This window comes from Mytilus edulis, chromosome 7 (genome assembly GCF_963676685.1).
Source record: "Mytilus edulis chromosome 7, xbMytEdul2.2, whole genome shotgun sequence".
NCBI lineage: Eukaryota > Metazoa > Mollusca > Bivalvia > Mytilida > Mytilidae > Mytilus > Mytilus edulis.
In genome coordinates this window covers 16,430,522-16,445,706 of record NC_092350.1, presented here as the reverse complement: position 1 = coordinate 16,445,706, position 15,185 = coordinate 16,430,522, and the positions used below count along the sequence as shown (strand labels likewise).

At 31.7% G+C, this 15,185-nt stretch overlaps 1 protein-coding gene across 1 annotated transcript; it reads left to right on the top strand.

The window, feature by feature from the left end:
- The first annotated feature begins 4,675 nt into the window (after nucleotides 1-4,675).
- LOC139482791 (uncharacterized) lies at nucleotides 4,676-9,510 on the top strand. Its single transcript, XM_071266848.1, has 3 exons — nucleotides 4,676-4,785; nucleotides 7,462-7,762; nucleotides 9,011-9,510. The coding sequence occupies exons 2-3, from the start codon at nucleotides 7,495-7,497 to the stop codon at nucleotides 9,454-9,456; spliced, it is 714 nt and encodes a 237-aa protein (XP_071122949.1). The 5' UTR covers nucleotides 4,676-4,785; nucleotides 7,462-7,494; the 3' UTR covers nucleotides 9,457-9,510.
- The last annotated feature ends 5,675 nt before the right edge of the window (nucleotides 9,511-15,185 follow it).

Here is a 15,185-nt window from a genome sequence, read left to right as displayed (position 1 = left end):
CATATGCTAGCTAGCAATATGATGAAACACCTTGAATCAAATAACATACTATATGAACTACAACACGGATTTAGAGCAAATAGATCATGCGAATCTCAAGTGGGTCGTTTTCAAAAAATGTGGATATTTCAGTTGTGAAATAACAAAAAAAAAAAATTCAATTTTCAACTTTAATATATGAAATTGAATAGTTTAACAACAATACAACCTGAAATAAAAATATGCAATCTTAAATGCTACTACAAAAATATTTTAAAAAATAACATAGAAACAAGTATGGGACATATGTCAACTACATAACGGATTTAGTTTCGGTCCCTATTTTTTTTTTAATAATATTTACATTTTGCTTGATATATATTTCCATAAAAATCATCACACTTTTTTCAAAACAGTTAAACATGTTAAAATAACACTTTTTAGAAACATATTTTAAAGTGAATTTAATTCAGCATTGTCAACTACATAACGCTTTTTGTCAACTACATAACGATTCACTGCGTTATGTAGTTGACCGTTATGTAGATGACCTATTCGTGGTTTTTGGATGTTTTTCCTGACCATAATACTACCAGATAAATGGTTTTTATTGAATTAGAGTCAGTATTATAGACTTTGAATGATTTATGTAAAAAAAAATATGTATGCCAAAATTTATCAATGTTTTTGCCGTTACAAAGTTGACATAGAATAAAATTACGGAGTAATTTGTACTCACCAAAACTAATCTATAATGAAATTAATCAATGATGTCATCCTGTAACTTTAAGCACGTCATCAGAGGTTGAAGAGTAAGTAGAGAGCACTTCCTTAGTTACAAGGGATATAATCAGTTGTTTATTGGCAACATTATTTCATTTGTGTTATGTAGTTGACATTTTTTTAAGTACGAAATGAAAAGTAAAAAAAAATGCTAATACAATCTAATAACTCCCTGTATTTGTGTATACATGCCTGCAGTGATTAGATATAGGAAGATGTGGTGTGAGTGCCAATGAGACAACTCTCCATACAAATAACAATTTAAAAAGTAAACCATTATAGGTTAAAGTACGGCCTTCAACACGGAGCCTTAGCTCACACCGAACAACAAGCTATAAAGGGCCCCAAAATTACTAGTGTAAAACCATTCAAACGGGAAAACCAACGGTCTAATCTATATAAACAAAACGAGAAACGAGAAACACGTATATATTACATAAACAAACGACAACTACTATACCTATATATTTATAATAACAAAAGAAAAATAATAATTTCCGCTGGGTATTAAAACCAGCATTTAAAAATTTCAATTTCGTACAAGCAATTTTGGGGTTTTTGGACCCTTTGAAACCCACTGGAAGCAATTTCTGTAGCTAAATGTCATATTGAATTTGCTGGAACTTGTTACACACACCAAACACTAAATTGTGTATCTAAAAATTGGATAAAAATATTTACACTTTTTTAGAAATATTGATTATACAAGAAAATCCACATTTTTTGAAAAAGGCCCAACTTGTAATATCTCTTATTCACGGCCAACTAGCTCAAAACTACGATAAAAACATATACAAACTTACTTAGTTATCATGGATTTTGCCAAAGCATTCGACAAAGTGCCACACAAACGCTTACTTTTCAAATTAAAACACCACGGCCGATCAGTCAATAAACTGGATTCAATCATTTGTATCTAACAGAACTCAAACAGTCCTTCTCGAGAACACAACATCATTCCAGTAACATCAGGCGTTCTTCAGGGAACTGTACTAGGACCAATACTCTTTCTTATTTACATTAATGACTTACCTGACTACCTTAAACATAGCCAAACAAGACTCATTACATACGGCAGCATTATCTACCGGCCTATTACCTGCCAAAACGATTGTCTTAAGCTTCAAGAAGACATAGAAGCAGCAATAAAATGGGAACAAGACTGGCTCATGTCATTTCACCCTGAAACATGTAACATCTTAAGAATCCCAACAAAAAAACAACAAATACACTTTTATTACAACATGCACGGTCATATCCTAGAACAAGTACAATCAGCTAAATATCTAGGCATTATATCTCTTCAGATCTCAAATGGAACAAACATATACAACAGTCAGCAGCAAAAACAAATCAATCTTTATCATTCGCCAGACGCAATCTAAAAATTATTTCAAAATTAGTGAAGGAAAGAGCATATCAAACAATAGTAAGACCAAAACTTGAATACTGCTGTACAGTCTGGGACCCACACATATCATAAAATATATACAGACTGGAACAAGTGCAAAGAAAAGCTGCATGATATACTTGCTACAGATTTCACAACACCAGCAGTGTATTTGATATGCTTTAAAATCTGAAAGAGCAAACCCTACAAGAACGAAGGCTTAAAACCAGATTACAAATGTTCCTCAAAGTAATAAATAACAGAATTGCAATACCATCTCAGGATATTATCATAAAAAGTCAGTCCAAAACCAGATCAAATCATCAATTAACATTCAGACAGCTCCAATGCAAGAAAGACAGTTTTAAATTCTCATTCTTCAGCCAAACAATCAAAGACTGGAATAAATTACCACCTGAAATTTCAAACAACACTTCTACAGACAACTTTAAGGATGCCATTACCCATGAAGTACTCCTTACAACCTTTTCCCATTTAAAATTAATGTACCTTTTGTTTTTATCTTAATTTGAAAACAATAAAATTAAAAATGTGAAAATTAAAAGTTCAATAGAAATTGTAAGGTTTAAAAATAGAAACTAATTTTAAAAAGCAACCTCAATCAGGCATGCGCCAGAATGTAATCTTCAAACTGTTGATGGTTTTCTGTAACTTAAGAAGAAGTCGATCCTCGAATACAACAACCTTTATCAGTAGCAGTCATATGCAAAATCTGTGACATAGCCTATTTACTGTTCCTGGAGCTATAGTTTTGCAAATTATAAAAACTAACATTTTCCAGTTCCAAAACCATTATTGTAGTTAAAGAGCATACAGTCTTAAAACACCTTTGATTTTTTAAAACCCAAATGTAATCCCTATAATCCCAGTTCTTTACTTTCTTGTTTTGTTTCTTAAATTATGTCTTAAACTTTGAAACAAAAATATCAAGTTGGTAAATAGATGTAAAAATTACTGAAAAAAATCCGTGATTACCTGTACTAACTGAATCAATAAGTAAATGCATGTAATCACTAATTCGAATAGTTATAAGAGGTAGTTATATTCGAATTGTTTAGTAATTACGTGTAATACCTAAATTCACCTATTTACTGTAACATGTACATCAATTTAGCCAGAATTAAGAATAATTGAACTTTATATGGACAATACAAAAATAAACTACAAAATTGAAAGAAAGCTGACAATAGAGGAATTTCCAAAATCTGTCTTTGAAATGAAATTAAAAAAAACGGGTATTGGTGTCTTCCAATTAAATTTAACAGATCTTTCTTGGCCATTTGTCTTTAATTCTTGCTACGAGAAAAATTGACAAAAACTAGGATTAATTATCCTTGTTTACAAGAAAAACGAAATATTTAATTTAGATCAAAATAACATTCAGTATGTGGGAGAAACAACGGACAAATGTAATATTCGAATAACAACCATCGTTCATAACAGGCCATGAGGTCTCAAACGAGGATCGAAAGGAACAACCCCCTTACATTCAGAATACGACTGATTTTTTAAAATAAAATAAAAAAGCTTAATACTAAGTCTTTACCAACCATACTATACTAGATGCCATGGACGTGACTAGTTAGATACAAACATTCAAGAAGACAAAACAATAGTAGTGTGTGCAAATGTATGAAACACTCGTAATGACAAAATTCTCCAATTGAGTACCTTGTAACGCTTTATAAATAAATTCATCATTGATAACAAAATTGAAATTCTATATTCACGCCAGCTGCGCGTTTTGTTTACAAAAGACTCGTCATTGACGCTCGAATAAAAAAAAATGTTAAAAAGGCCAAATAAAGTACGAAGTTGAAAAGCATTGAGGACCAAATATTTCTTAAAGGTTTGCCAAATACAGCGAAGGCTGTCTATTCCTGAGGTAGAAAAGCCTTAGTATTTAAAAAAATCTGATGTTTTGTTTATAACAGTTTATTTTTTATTATGAACATATGAATAAAAAAAGAAAGGCTGACTACTGGGCTGGTAATGATACCCTCGGGGAATTAACATTACACCAGTTAATGTTATCTACATTACAATGGATATATCAACTTTACTGTTAGTAAACCAAATGGTTTATAGTAACCTTTACTTTCCATCAGATAATAGATTTCAACAAAAAACATAAATAGAAGAGTTTGTTATTAATCAAATGCATAGATTCCCGATCGCATATATTATATGGAAATGCCATTAAATCAAAAATACAACAAGATTAGGGATTATTTCTACATGTACAATATACACTTTGTATTTAGTTTAAGATACGTAAACAGTCAATGTTATCACACTTGGTAAATTGAACGTCACTGTTTTTAAAACGTATCAGGTTACCGACTGATATGTTTTGACTGGATTTTGGTTTGTTTAATGATAAAAAATTGAATACCAATAGCTTATAAATATGGTAATGTCGTAAAGTTACACGAGAAATTACAAACCATATTTATTATTTAATTCGTTTATATGAATATATACATCCTATGTTTTGTTGATCTTTTATGTAAGAATTGTTCATTTGGCTGAGTGTGAATCAAGCACAGCACACGGAGGACTACAAGAACTTACCACAAGAAGGACCTTATTTATCGGAATTACCATTATAGGTAACGATATTATTTAGAAAAATTGGGAATTATTCAATATAAAGCATACTCGGAATATGTCAATTATGACCTGGGCGATGAAGGTTTTGAATAATTTAACATTTTATAAACAGTAAAAACACTTTCGAGACCTTTTTCAATATCATGTTTAATCAAACGACTGAAGAATTAAGCAAATTTATTTCTTGGTTATGCAGTCGAAGATAACATTTTGTTACTGAGTTACTTTTACGTTAGCTTTTAATAGCATCAAAGATCATATGTAAAATAGTAAAAAGCTACTTACAAATATAATCGTGAGCGTCAAAATAAAATTGAGAATGGAAATGGGGAATGTGTCAAAGAGACAACAACCCGACCAAATAAAAAACAACAGCAGAGGGTCACCAACATGTCTTCAATGTAGCGAGAAATTCCCGCACCCGGAGGCGTCCCTCAGCTGGCCCCTAAACAAATATATACTAGTCCAGTGATAATGAACGCCATACTAATTTCCAAATTGTACACAAGAAACTAAAATTAAAATAATACAAGACTAACAAAGGCCAGAGGATCCTGACTTTGGACAGGCGCAAAAATGCGGCGGGGTTAAACATGTTTGTGAGATCTCAACCCTCCCCTTATACCTCTAACCAATGTAGAAAAGTAAACGCATAACAATACGCACATATCTGGATTGAGCCAACGTTGAAAAGTACTCAAACTAATGAAAAGATATATAACTGAAAGGGACATAAATTTATATATGTTATTCCTTGTTGACTGAATCCAGAAACGCGCTTCTGATGCTCACGATTAATTAAAAATTATTTTCATTTATTTCTTTAACATATACTTGAAATTAAATTTGTCGGCTTGCAGTTGAATTATAAGTATAATGCATGTTCGTGTTGTTTATTCTTTAGTTTTCTATGTTGTGTCATGTGTGCTGTTGTTTGTTTGTTTGGTTTTTTTTCATTTTTAGCCATGGCGTTGTCAGTTTGTTTTAGATTTATGAGTTTGACTGTCGCTTTGGTATCTCTCGTCCCTCTTTTATCCATTTTTATATGGTGACGTTCCCTTGTCACCATCTTACGGTGTTTATATATATATCTCAACTTGTACGATTCGCTCGTGTATGTAACAATGTTTTAGATTTTAACGAGAGAAATTTATGTGTTACTGAAAAGTTATTACACCAGGGTTTTCGATATCACAAACTAGTCAAAACAATCATCGGTATAAGGACACCATTCGTAAATATAGCTCAACATGTAGACTTCTTATACGTTCAGGTATTTCACATCCGATATTTTTTGGAAATATTCTTTATAAAGCACAAAAATGTCAGTATTCACCTCAGAAGCTAACAAAACCGTTAAGTAGACTTATTAAGAAGGGATATAGTTACGATACTGTTGTCAGGTCATGAAAGATTGCACATTTTGGCGTTAATATTGATTCACTTATAGGGTCTATGCATCGGAACTAAACACATTTATTTAAAAACCAGTTGTTGGCATGACACGGGTTATGTTCTTTCATATATGTTATGATGGTATGATACTAAACCCCTCACGGGAAGGATTGTGCCTGATATTCATATTATGAAGACATAACCTTTCAATCAATTTAATTGAAGTCTGGAGCTGGCATGTCAGTTAACTACTAGTAGTCTGATGTTATTGATGTATTATTGTCATTTTGTTTATTTTCTTTGGTTACATCTTCTGACATCAGACTCGGACTTCTCTTGATCTGAAGTTTAATGTGCGTATTATTATGCGTTTATTTTTCTTCATTGGCTAGAGGTATAGGGGGAAGGTTGAGATCTCATAAACATGTTATCCCCGCCGCATTTTTGCGCCTGTCCCAAGTCAGGAGCCTCTGGCCTTTGATTGTCTTATATTATTTTTAATTTTAGTTTCTTGTGTACAATTTGGAGACTAGTATGGCGTTCATTATCATTGAACTAGTATATATATTTGTTTAGGGGGCAGCTGAAGGACGACTCCGGTTGCGGGATAGTCTCGCTTTTTTCGTTTACAACAGGATAAACTGTATGTTATTGTAAGTGGAGTTTTCATTTTTAAGCAGATGTTGTCTTCCGAGTTGGACTGTTTTCCGGATTTGTTGTAGCATGAGCAACACGACGGTGTTACATGTGAAGCAGGATCTGCTTACCCTTCCGGAGCACCTGAGATCACCCCTAGTTTTTGGTGGGGTTCGTGTTGTTTTTGTTTTTAGTTTTCTATGTTGTGAAATGTGTACTTTTGTTTTTCTGTTTGTCTTTTTCATTTTTAGCCATGGCGTTGTCAGTTTATGTTCGATTTATGAGTTTGACTGACCCTCTGGTATCTTTCGCCCCTGTTTTAGACATGAGATAATTCTTTAATGATACCAATATTTTGTGCTTTTGTAAAAGCAAATTGGTTAAAAGTATTAAGAGCTGAATAAGCAACATGTTCATGTTATTGTTACAAGGCGTATCACGTGATATACTAATAAACTTGAAAAGGTCTCGTTCATAGTTAAATTGAAATTAGATTAATGCAGTTGATATCTAGCGCTAGTTAATTTTCACCAGAAAGCTATACTAAATTGTTATCACATATGATATTCGTAAAATCTGCATTATTCACAAAATTTCACAGGTCAAATTTATGAGTAAGACACTATTTATTATTGCTACTGTAGATAGTCTGATCGACGGAGGAACCAGACAACGAAATGATGACTGAAAAGGGGGATGCAGAAATCAGGCCGCCAAAGGAAAAATTGTCCCCTTTCAATATGCCAGATTTAACCATCAACATAGGCGAAGAAAAGCTTTATGTCAGCAGAGATTATTTAATGGAGGTGTCGCAGGTTTTCAGAAAAATTCTAACCTTTGAAGAAAATGACCCTCTGGAGATTGAATTTCATAATAAAGATCCAACGACATTTGCTCTTTTTCTTAGACACACATTACCTGGCTTTGATGGATTAATATTGCAAGGTATTACTTTTAAAATGAAATTTTAGTAATATGTTTGTAACTTTCAATCCAAGTCAAGATATGTAATAGTAAGCAATCAAATGTCAAGGTACGGCCCACAACACGGAGCCGTGGCTTACACCAATCATCAAGCTATAGAGGACCTCAAAATGACTGCTGTAAAACAATCCAGACAGTAAAACCATCTTTAGAAAAACAAGAAACCATATGAACCATATAAGCAATCGACAACCACTGAATAAAAGGTACATGGCTAAAGACAGGTGCAAACAAATGCAGCGGGTATACACGTTTAAACAGGCGCCAACATTCACCCTACTCATTAACAGTAGTGTAACCTTACAACACAAAGGACACACTATAAAATATCAATTGAAATGTATTAACTCAATTCAAAAGCAATATTGACAATAACAAGTAAACATACACCAAACGAATAAATCAATCTATGACACAATATGAATGCAATATTAATCATAAAAGGGGAACTATAAAACAATTTAAGAGACAGAACTATAACCAATATTTTTGTTTTAGAAAAAGTGAAAACTTCTACCCGTCATAAATTTCAGTAATGTCCTTCGTCAAAAACAAACAATGGCCCCAATCCAGACGGGTGCGTAGATGCGAGACAAGTCGACCCGGAGACAGCTCGGACCGTCCTTCAATAATTATGTCGACTTAGACCGTCTATAAAGAAATAAATGATTTAATGAAAGGACTGTGTCTGATGAAAAGACTATGTCTGATGATAAAGCAAATTTTGCAGCGTTTAAAATTTTAAGAGTTGCAAAAAAAGAAATGTCAGTAATACTACACTTTGAATATGTTGTAAATAAACTCCTAATAGATACCAGGATTAAAACTTTATATTTTCGCCAGACGTGCGTTTCGTCTACAAAAAACTCATAAGTGACGCTCGAATCAAAAACATTTTAATGAGGCTACGAGGTACGAGGTTGATGATCATTGAGAACCAAAAATTCCTAAAAGTTTTACAAAAAGACAGCAAAGGTAATATATTCCTCAGGTAGAAAAGCCTTGTAATAATGACTTTGAATTTGTTGATATTGTTTCACACGTAATTATGAATCAGCAATAAACAATTAGATATAATGAAAGAAACACATCATTCTATTTCTTAACAAGAGCAATACCAGTTTATTAAATCTTTAGACATTTTATAACATAATAATATAATGAAAACGAATGCTTTAAATCATACGCATCATGTTGCTTCTATTACAGAAGAAACAGCTCGTCTTATTTTACCATTGGCATATGAGTTTCAGGCTGAGACACCTTTGTTTAAAATAGATGGTGTATTAGCGACATGTATGAAAGGAAAGAAACATATCCATCTAAAGACGTTAATTGATGAACTTTTGTTAGCTGAACTCTATAGTTTACCCAAATATTTAACAGCATGTATAGAAAAGGCGTCCACATGTTCTCATAAAAAGTTTGAAATACACCCAAAGTTTAATGAAATATCAAGTGATACAAAATCAAAAATTTTCTTGATGAGATGTGCAGAAATGGAATCAAATATCGAAGATTGCATGCAGGTGATTGCGGAACGATATTGTTGGTGTGACGAATGTCGTTGCAAGGAAAAGTTAGACAAAGCAAATAACATTCTTAATTGTATCAAAGAAAAAGATAACTTGATCAGTTACTTAAATAAAGCTTGATTTTTACGGAAGAGTATTATGTTCACCTTTGCAAGCAAAAATACACTAATCTTTGCGAAAATATGTCAAAACATTTGCATTTGTATAATAATACAAACATTTGTGTTATATTGCATACCTTTGCGAAATAACATACTTTTATATTCAAGATACTGAAGTTTTGTTTATCATCATACGTGGTAAAGCTATCTTTTTATTTGTCTTTGCATATTTTTAAACCTCACTGTTAAGTCCATTCTTGGATATATACTTTGGCGTGATTTGGTATTTATACATTCGGCCATTGTGGTTATTTGCTACTGTCATTTTTTGTATTATTGTCTTTAATTTTCGGTTGTGTATTTTGTCTTCAGAGTGTCTATATGCCAATTTATTTATCTGAGTAATTTGTTTTTGTAGTAATAAAAATTATGACACATTGTTGACTGCTGAACCTATCATTTCTTACTCACACATTGTTGTCAATATAATGGTATAGTCTATGCGACAGTCACACAAGTAAGAATTATGAACTAGCATAAAATCAGGTTTTACCCACCACTTTCTAAATAAGGTAATGCCTGTACCCATTCAGGCATATGACAATTGTTTTCCATTCGTTTCACTTGTTTCAGCTTATAATTTTGTAATTTGATAAAAGCTTTTATTGTATAGAATTTTCCTATGAGTTTGGATTTTTTGCTATTTTACTTTTAGTTTAAATTGTTCCGGAAAATCGATATGGTTTATGATAATTTTAATTTAATGGCCAAGATTTTTCTTCATTTTGATTTACGGAATGAAAGAAGCAAATAAGCAATCAAAGACTTGTGAAAAGTCAAATAGACAAAATAGTTTACCAGCTTTGATATGCACTATTTAAAAAAAAAGAAAAACAGATTTTTACTGAAAGAAATCCCTAATTTATCTTTTTAAAAATAATGAAGATTATTTGATAATTTTAAACTTCAATCTAGTGAGTTCGAGGTAGCTATTTTTAAAAGATGCCTGAATAGCAGTTTGAATGTAGAGTACATATAACTATATTTATACAAAATCTTCATTTCATACATTAATTTCAATAAGATAGCTTGTTATAATTTATAATTTCGGCTCAATTAACAGGGTTGATTTTTTTCTTCGCTTTTACTTTAATTTACTTTGTAATATATATAATATATCTTGTCAACTATAAAGCCATTATAAGTGCTAAATACTCAAGCATTTTTGCAAAGGTTTGTATTATTTCGCAGAGGTCTATGTTATTTCGCAATAGTGTGTATTATACCGCAAACGTTATTTAACAAACATAGGAAAAAATGTACAATGATATGTACGTTTCGCTAGTTTCTTGTTATTTTAATGTTCATTAAATTTTTGAACAAATTATTGAAAACCTGTAGTAAACCATTACTTGTGTAGACCACGGAGTAGCGGTCACTATTTTTGTTAACAAGATGCATTGTGTCAGAAAAATTTCGGTAAATAGTAGAGTTCCTTTCTTAAACAGGAACGTATTTAAATGTCATGCACTAGGTAAAAAATATTTCAAAGTAATATGTTATTATTCGAAAAATAGGCCAATTGGATAACATGAAACCTATTTGCAAGCACTATAATGTTGTTGTATGCAAATACTAATACAATGATGTAGCAAAACCAGTGATGTGCACTTTAAATATATGTTCATTGCATTTTGAAGCCATACTCGCTTGTAAAAGATTGATTATGCTATATTTTATATGAGTGTGATATTTTTCTAATAGAATAGCGAGTTGTTTTATGATGAAAAAACTTATAAATGATATACTTTTCTCATACATGTAGAATTGCCGTATTTTCCCAATATGAAATTAATTATGACACTATTTCAATATGCATTACAAACAAACACGAAACACCGATATTTATTCCTGACAGGTTAGATCCAAGAGGCAATTAATATGATCGCTAGCCTTACCCTGACCTTTTGTAAATGGTATAAAAGCAGGAGATGGGGAATGATTGCAAATTAAGGTAAATATAGATCAACGAACGGCTTTCAGCAATGAGCAAATTCCATCCCGTAAACATTCATCATTGAATGAATTCGACATGACAAAAAGTAAAACAATTAAAAAACAAGTCTGATCTATGACAAAACATTCAGCAATTAACAAATATAACAGACAGAAAATAATGACAACAACTGCATTTAAGGCTCCAGCTTGGGAACATGTACATAAAAAAGTTAAAATATTTAATTAGAAAAGATATTTAACATTTTTTTCATTGGTATATATAAGTATATACATGCAACTAGAATAACACTGACGAAGTAAGGTAACCTCCGGCCACCGAAAGCTTCATTTTTATGAAGCCCAGGTGGTCGTGTTGTCTAGCGTGCCGGTTACAGTGCCGGCCAAACGATATATCAGTAGCATGGGTTCGCATCCCGGTGAGAGAAGAACAAAAAAGAAAGCAGCAGATCTAACATTGTTGGGTTGATGTTTAGACGAGTTGTATATACAGTATGTACACAGCCATGTGTCACATGGTTTTTCAAACGTCGATTTAACCACATATTAACCGAAACAAAATAAAGTAATTGTTTTAGACATGTTCGTAGAGAGAAAAATATGTATTCAATAACTGTAGTTTACCAAAACAATTTGTACGTCAACCATTTTACTGTTATTGTGTTATACACGTAAATGCACGCGACGTTTATTACGGTAAAGATACTTTTACAGCAGGTGAATATGCTTTTTTATTCAAAATCCAATGCATATAGAAAACCCTATTAAAGTTTTAACAATATGGAATACTATTCAATTACTGTCTTTTGGGGAAGTAAATATGTGGTTTCATTGAATTTTGAAAAAAGGATATTTACCTTGCTAACGGCCGAAGTAATATCAGATTTTCAAAAGTCAATGAAACTACATACATACCGAAACGAATGACAGTAATTATTGTATTCCATAATCCGAGCGACATGTATGTAATGGAAATTATTTACCACATTGTGACCAAACGTTATTTTACTAAAAATCATACACGTTTAATAATCACGCGACGTTTTGCCCGGCAGCTATGTTGATAAGTCGTTCACCTATGGACATTTTTTTCTTATTTTTTCTGTAAACTTAGCTTTGATTTTTTATTACCATTTTTTCAAGCTTGCTTACTCATACTAGTTTTTCAGTCACTCAGTGTACGATGCTGTCCCATACTAAACCTGCTGACCTTGCTTGTTTACATTCAAATCCAACTGATTTGTTTGTGTGATATTTCTTTGAAATAGTTTGCAATAATTTTTGGGTTTGTTCAACAGGAAACCCCATTTTAAGCCATGGCAGTCAACATCACTGGAATTGTGTATGAATAATTACCCACAGACATGATGGTCAGAATTTTTATCTTTTTATATTGAATCATTTTTTTTTCTGTGAAAATTAAATATAAATCGTTATTTATTTACCTACTCTATATTCTTGAACAAAATTATGGCATGAACGTCGTTTTTTCATATATTTTTTTCTTTTTGGATGGTGCTTTTTCGCGGGAAAATCGCGGAAGACGTAAGGTGCTTGTCATTTTGAAATTCCTAAAAATACGATTTGCTTGACCTGTTTTGTGTGCCACAAGATTGATGACACTGAACGGAAGGTGCACAAAGCAGTGGAAGCCTAAAATGGGATTTTGGGAAGTTCTGAAATGTTTTCAGACATTCGGAAGTCAGGTTTAAAACGGCCATTAGAAAATAAGTAGTTTTGAGCAATACTTTAGAGTAAAAATGAAAAAAATACCTTTAGAAATGTGTTTTTGATTCAAAAGAGTAGAAAACACGTATTCTGCACTGATGTTGTACGCTGGCAGCAGCGTAGTGACGTCAATGTGTAGTTTACCCGTATGAAATGTTCAAACACAAATACCGAACGAACCAACAAGATGACCGATTTTAGACTACGGTAGGATACTTTTCCCCCAAATAAATATGCTTATTTATTCAAAATCCCATTCATAAAGAAAAAAATGCTAAATTTTTATCAATATGGAATTAACACTGTTATACAAGTTATGCTAATATTTGAGATTACAATTTGTTAAAAAAGTTAAATGTAGGCTTACATTGCTTTTTTTTTCAAAATACAGAATAAAAATATTTTTTTATACATCTAGCAATACATATATCGACGGCAATGCATACATGGAATATTATCCCTAGATATACAGAAACTTAACAAAAATTATTGTTTATTCATTGAAAACGACATTTTGAGTCTAAATTCATTTCTATCTGTCCAATGTTTTTTTCGAGAACAGTCTGTGTTTTTCCAGTGCGTCTTTGTTTAATTAGGTGATTATACAAAAAGTAAAATCACAAAAATACTGAACTCAGGGGAAAATCAATTCGGAAAGTCCATAATCACATGGCAAAATCAAATAACAAAACAAATTTCCTATAGCTTAAATGTTATGCGTCAATGTATGTAATATTATGTTTAAACAACAACAACAAAAAAGTTCAGTTTAAGTACTTAGCAAGGAATGAAACCAATACATTCACTAGTTTGATAATGGTGTACGAACACTTACATGTTATAAACAAATATCTTTCATTTGTATATATTGTTGTTTTTCACATTTCATAAATTATGTTTGGGATGTCAACAACTTAATATAAGCATAGACAATTTGGAAAGAGAATTACGTACATATAGTGTGTTAAGCTGATGAACAATTTCATTCCAATGTTTGTTATGTATAAAATTTAATTCAAATCTTATTGGCAATGGGAATAAAAATGGGATAGATTAAATATGTGTGCGGTTCTTTTTCAAACGATATTTTTTTTTATGGTGGTAAGGGCAAGCCTCCTTTCGTAGAATTTCTTTTAATCACATATTAGAAAGTTAAATCACAAAAATACTGAACTCCGAGAGATATTCAAAAAGTAAAGTCCATAATTAAACGACAAAATCCCAAGCTCAATTACTTTAAACGAATGGGTAACATCTGTCATATTCTTGTCATTCTTCTGATTCTTCTCTGCTGTCCAGTAGGTTTCGTACTGTTCCGGGGTTTGAAAAATATATCCTAACTGTAAAAGCAAAAAATGCGTGAAATGAAAAAGATAATGAGTCCGCTGCGATCTGTTCTAAAGACCATTTTATAAAGGATCCAATAATTTCTAATTTAACACTGGAAGATTGTGTTAGAACATTTTACAAACAGAAAATTTGCATTAAATTGAAAAAGATTATTTTGTTAATTACGTAGTAATATGTTTGGGTGATTTACTTGGAATGTATGATATTATTCTTTGATCAATTACAGTTATAAACTAAAAGAAGTCGTCTTTAAAAGTCAGGAATACTTTTTTATTATTAAAATTTCATAAAAAACGAACTATTTGTTGAAAAATCCGGACAGTTGCACTGTTGATTGCGACAAAAAAAACCCGATCATCTCAAACACTGTATTGTTTAGTTCAATACAAGGAAATTATGCTACTTTCTTTCAACACATGTCTAGTATTCAACATTGTTGGTGAGTCATGTAAAAAACAAATTATAGTTACGAATTAACAGTTAATTGACCTTATCAAATGTTTTTTTACTAAAAAAAAGTGAACCGATTCACACAAAAAACTACGATCCTAGCTGGACACAATACCTACCGTGAAACAGTATAAGTAAAAGAGGGACGAAAGATACCAAAGGGACAGTCAAACTCATAATTTAAAACAAACTGACAACGCCATG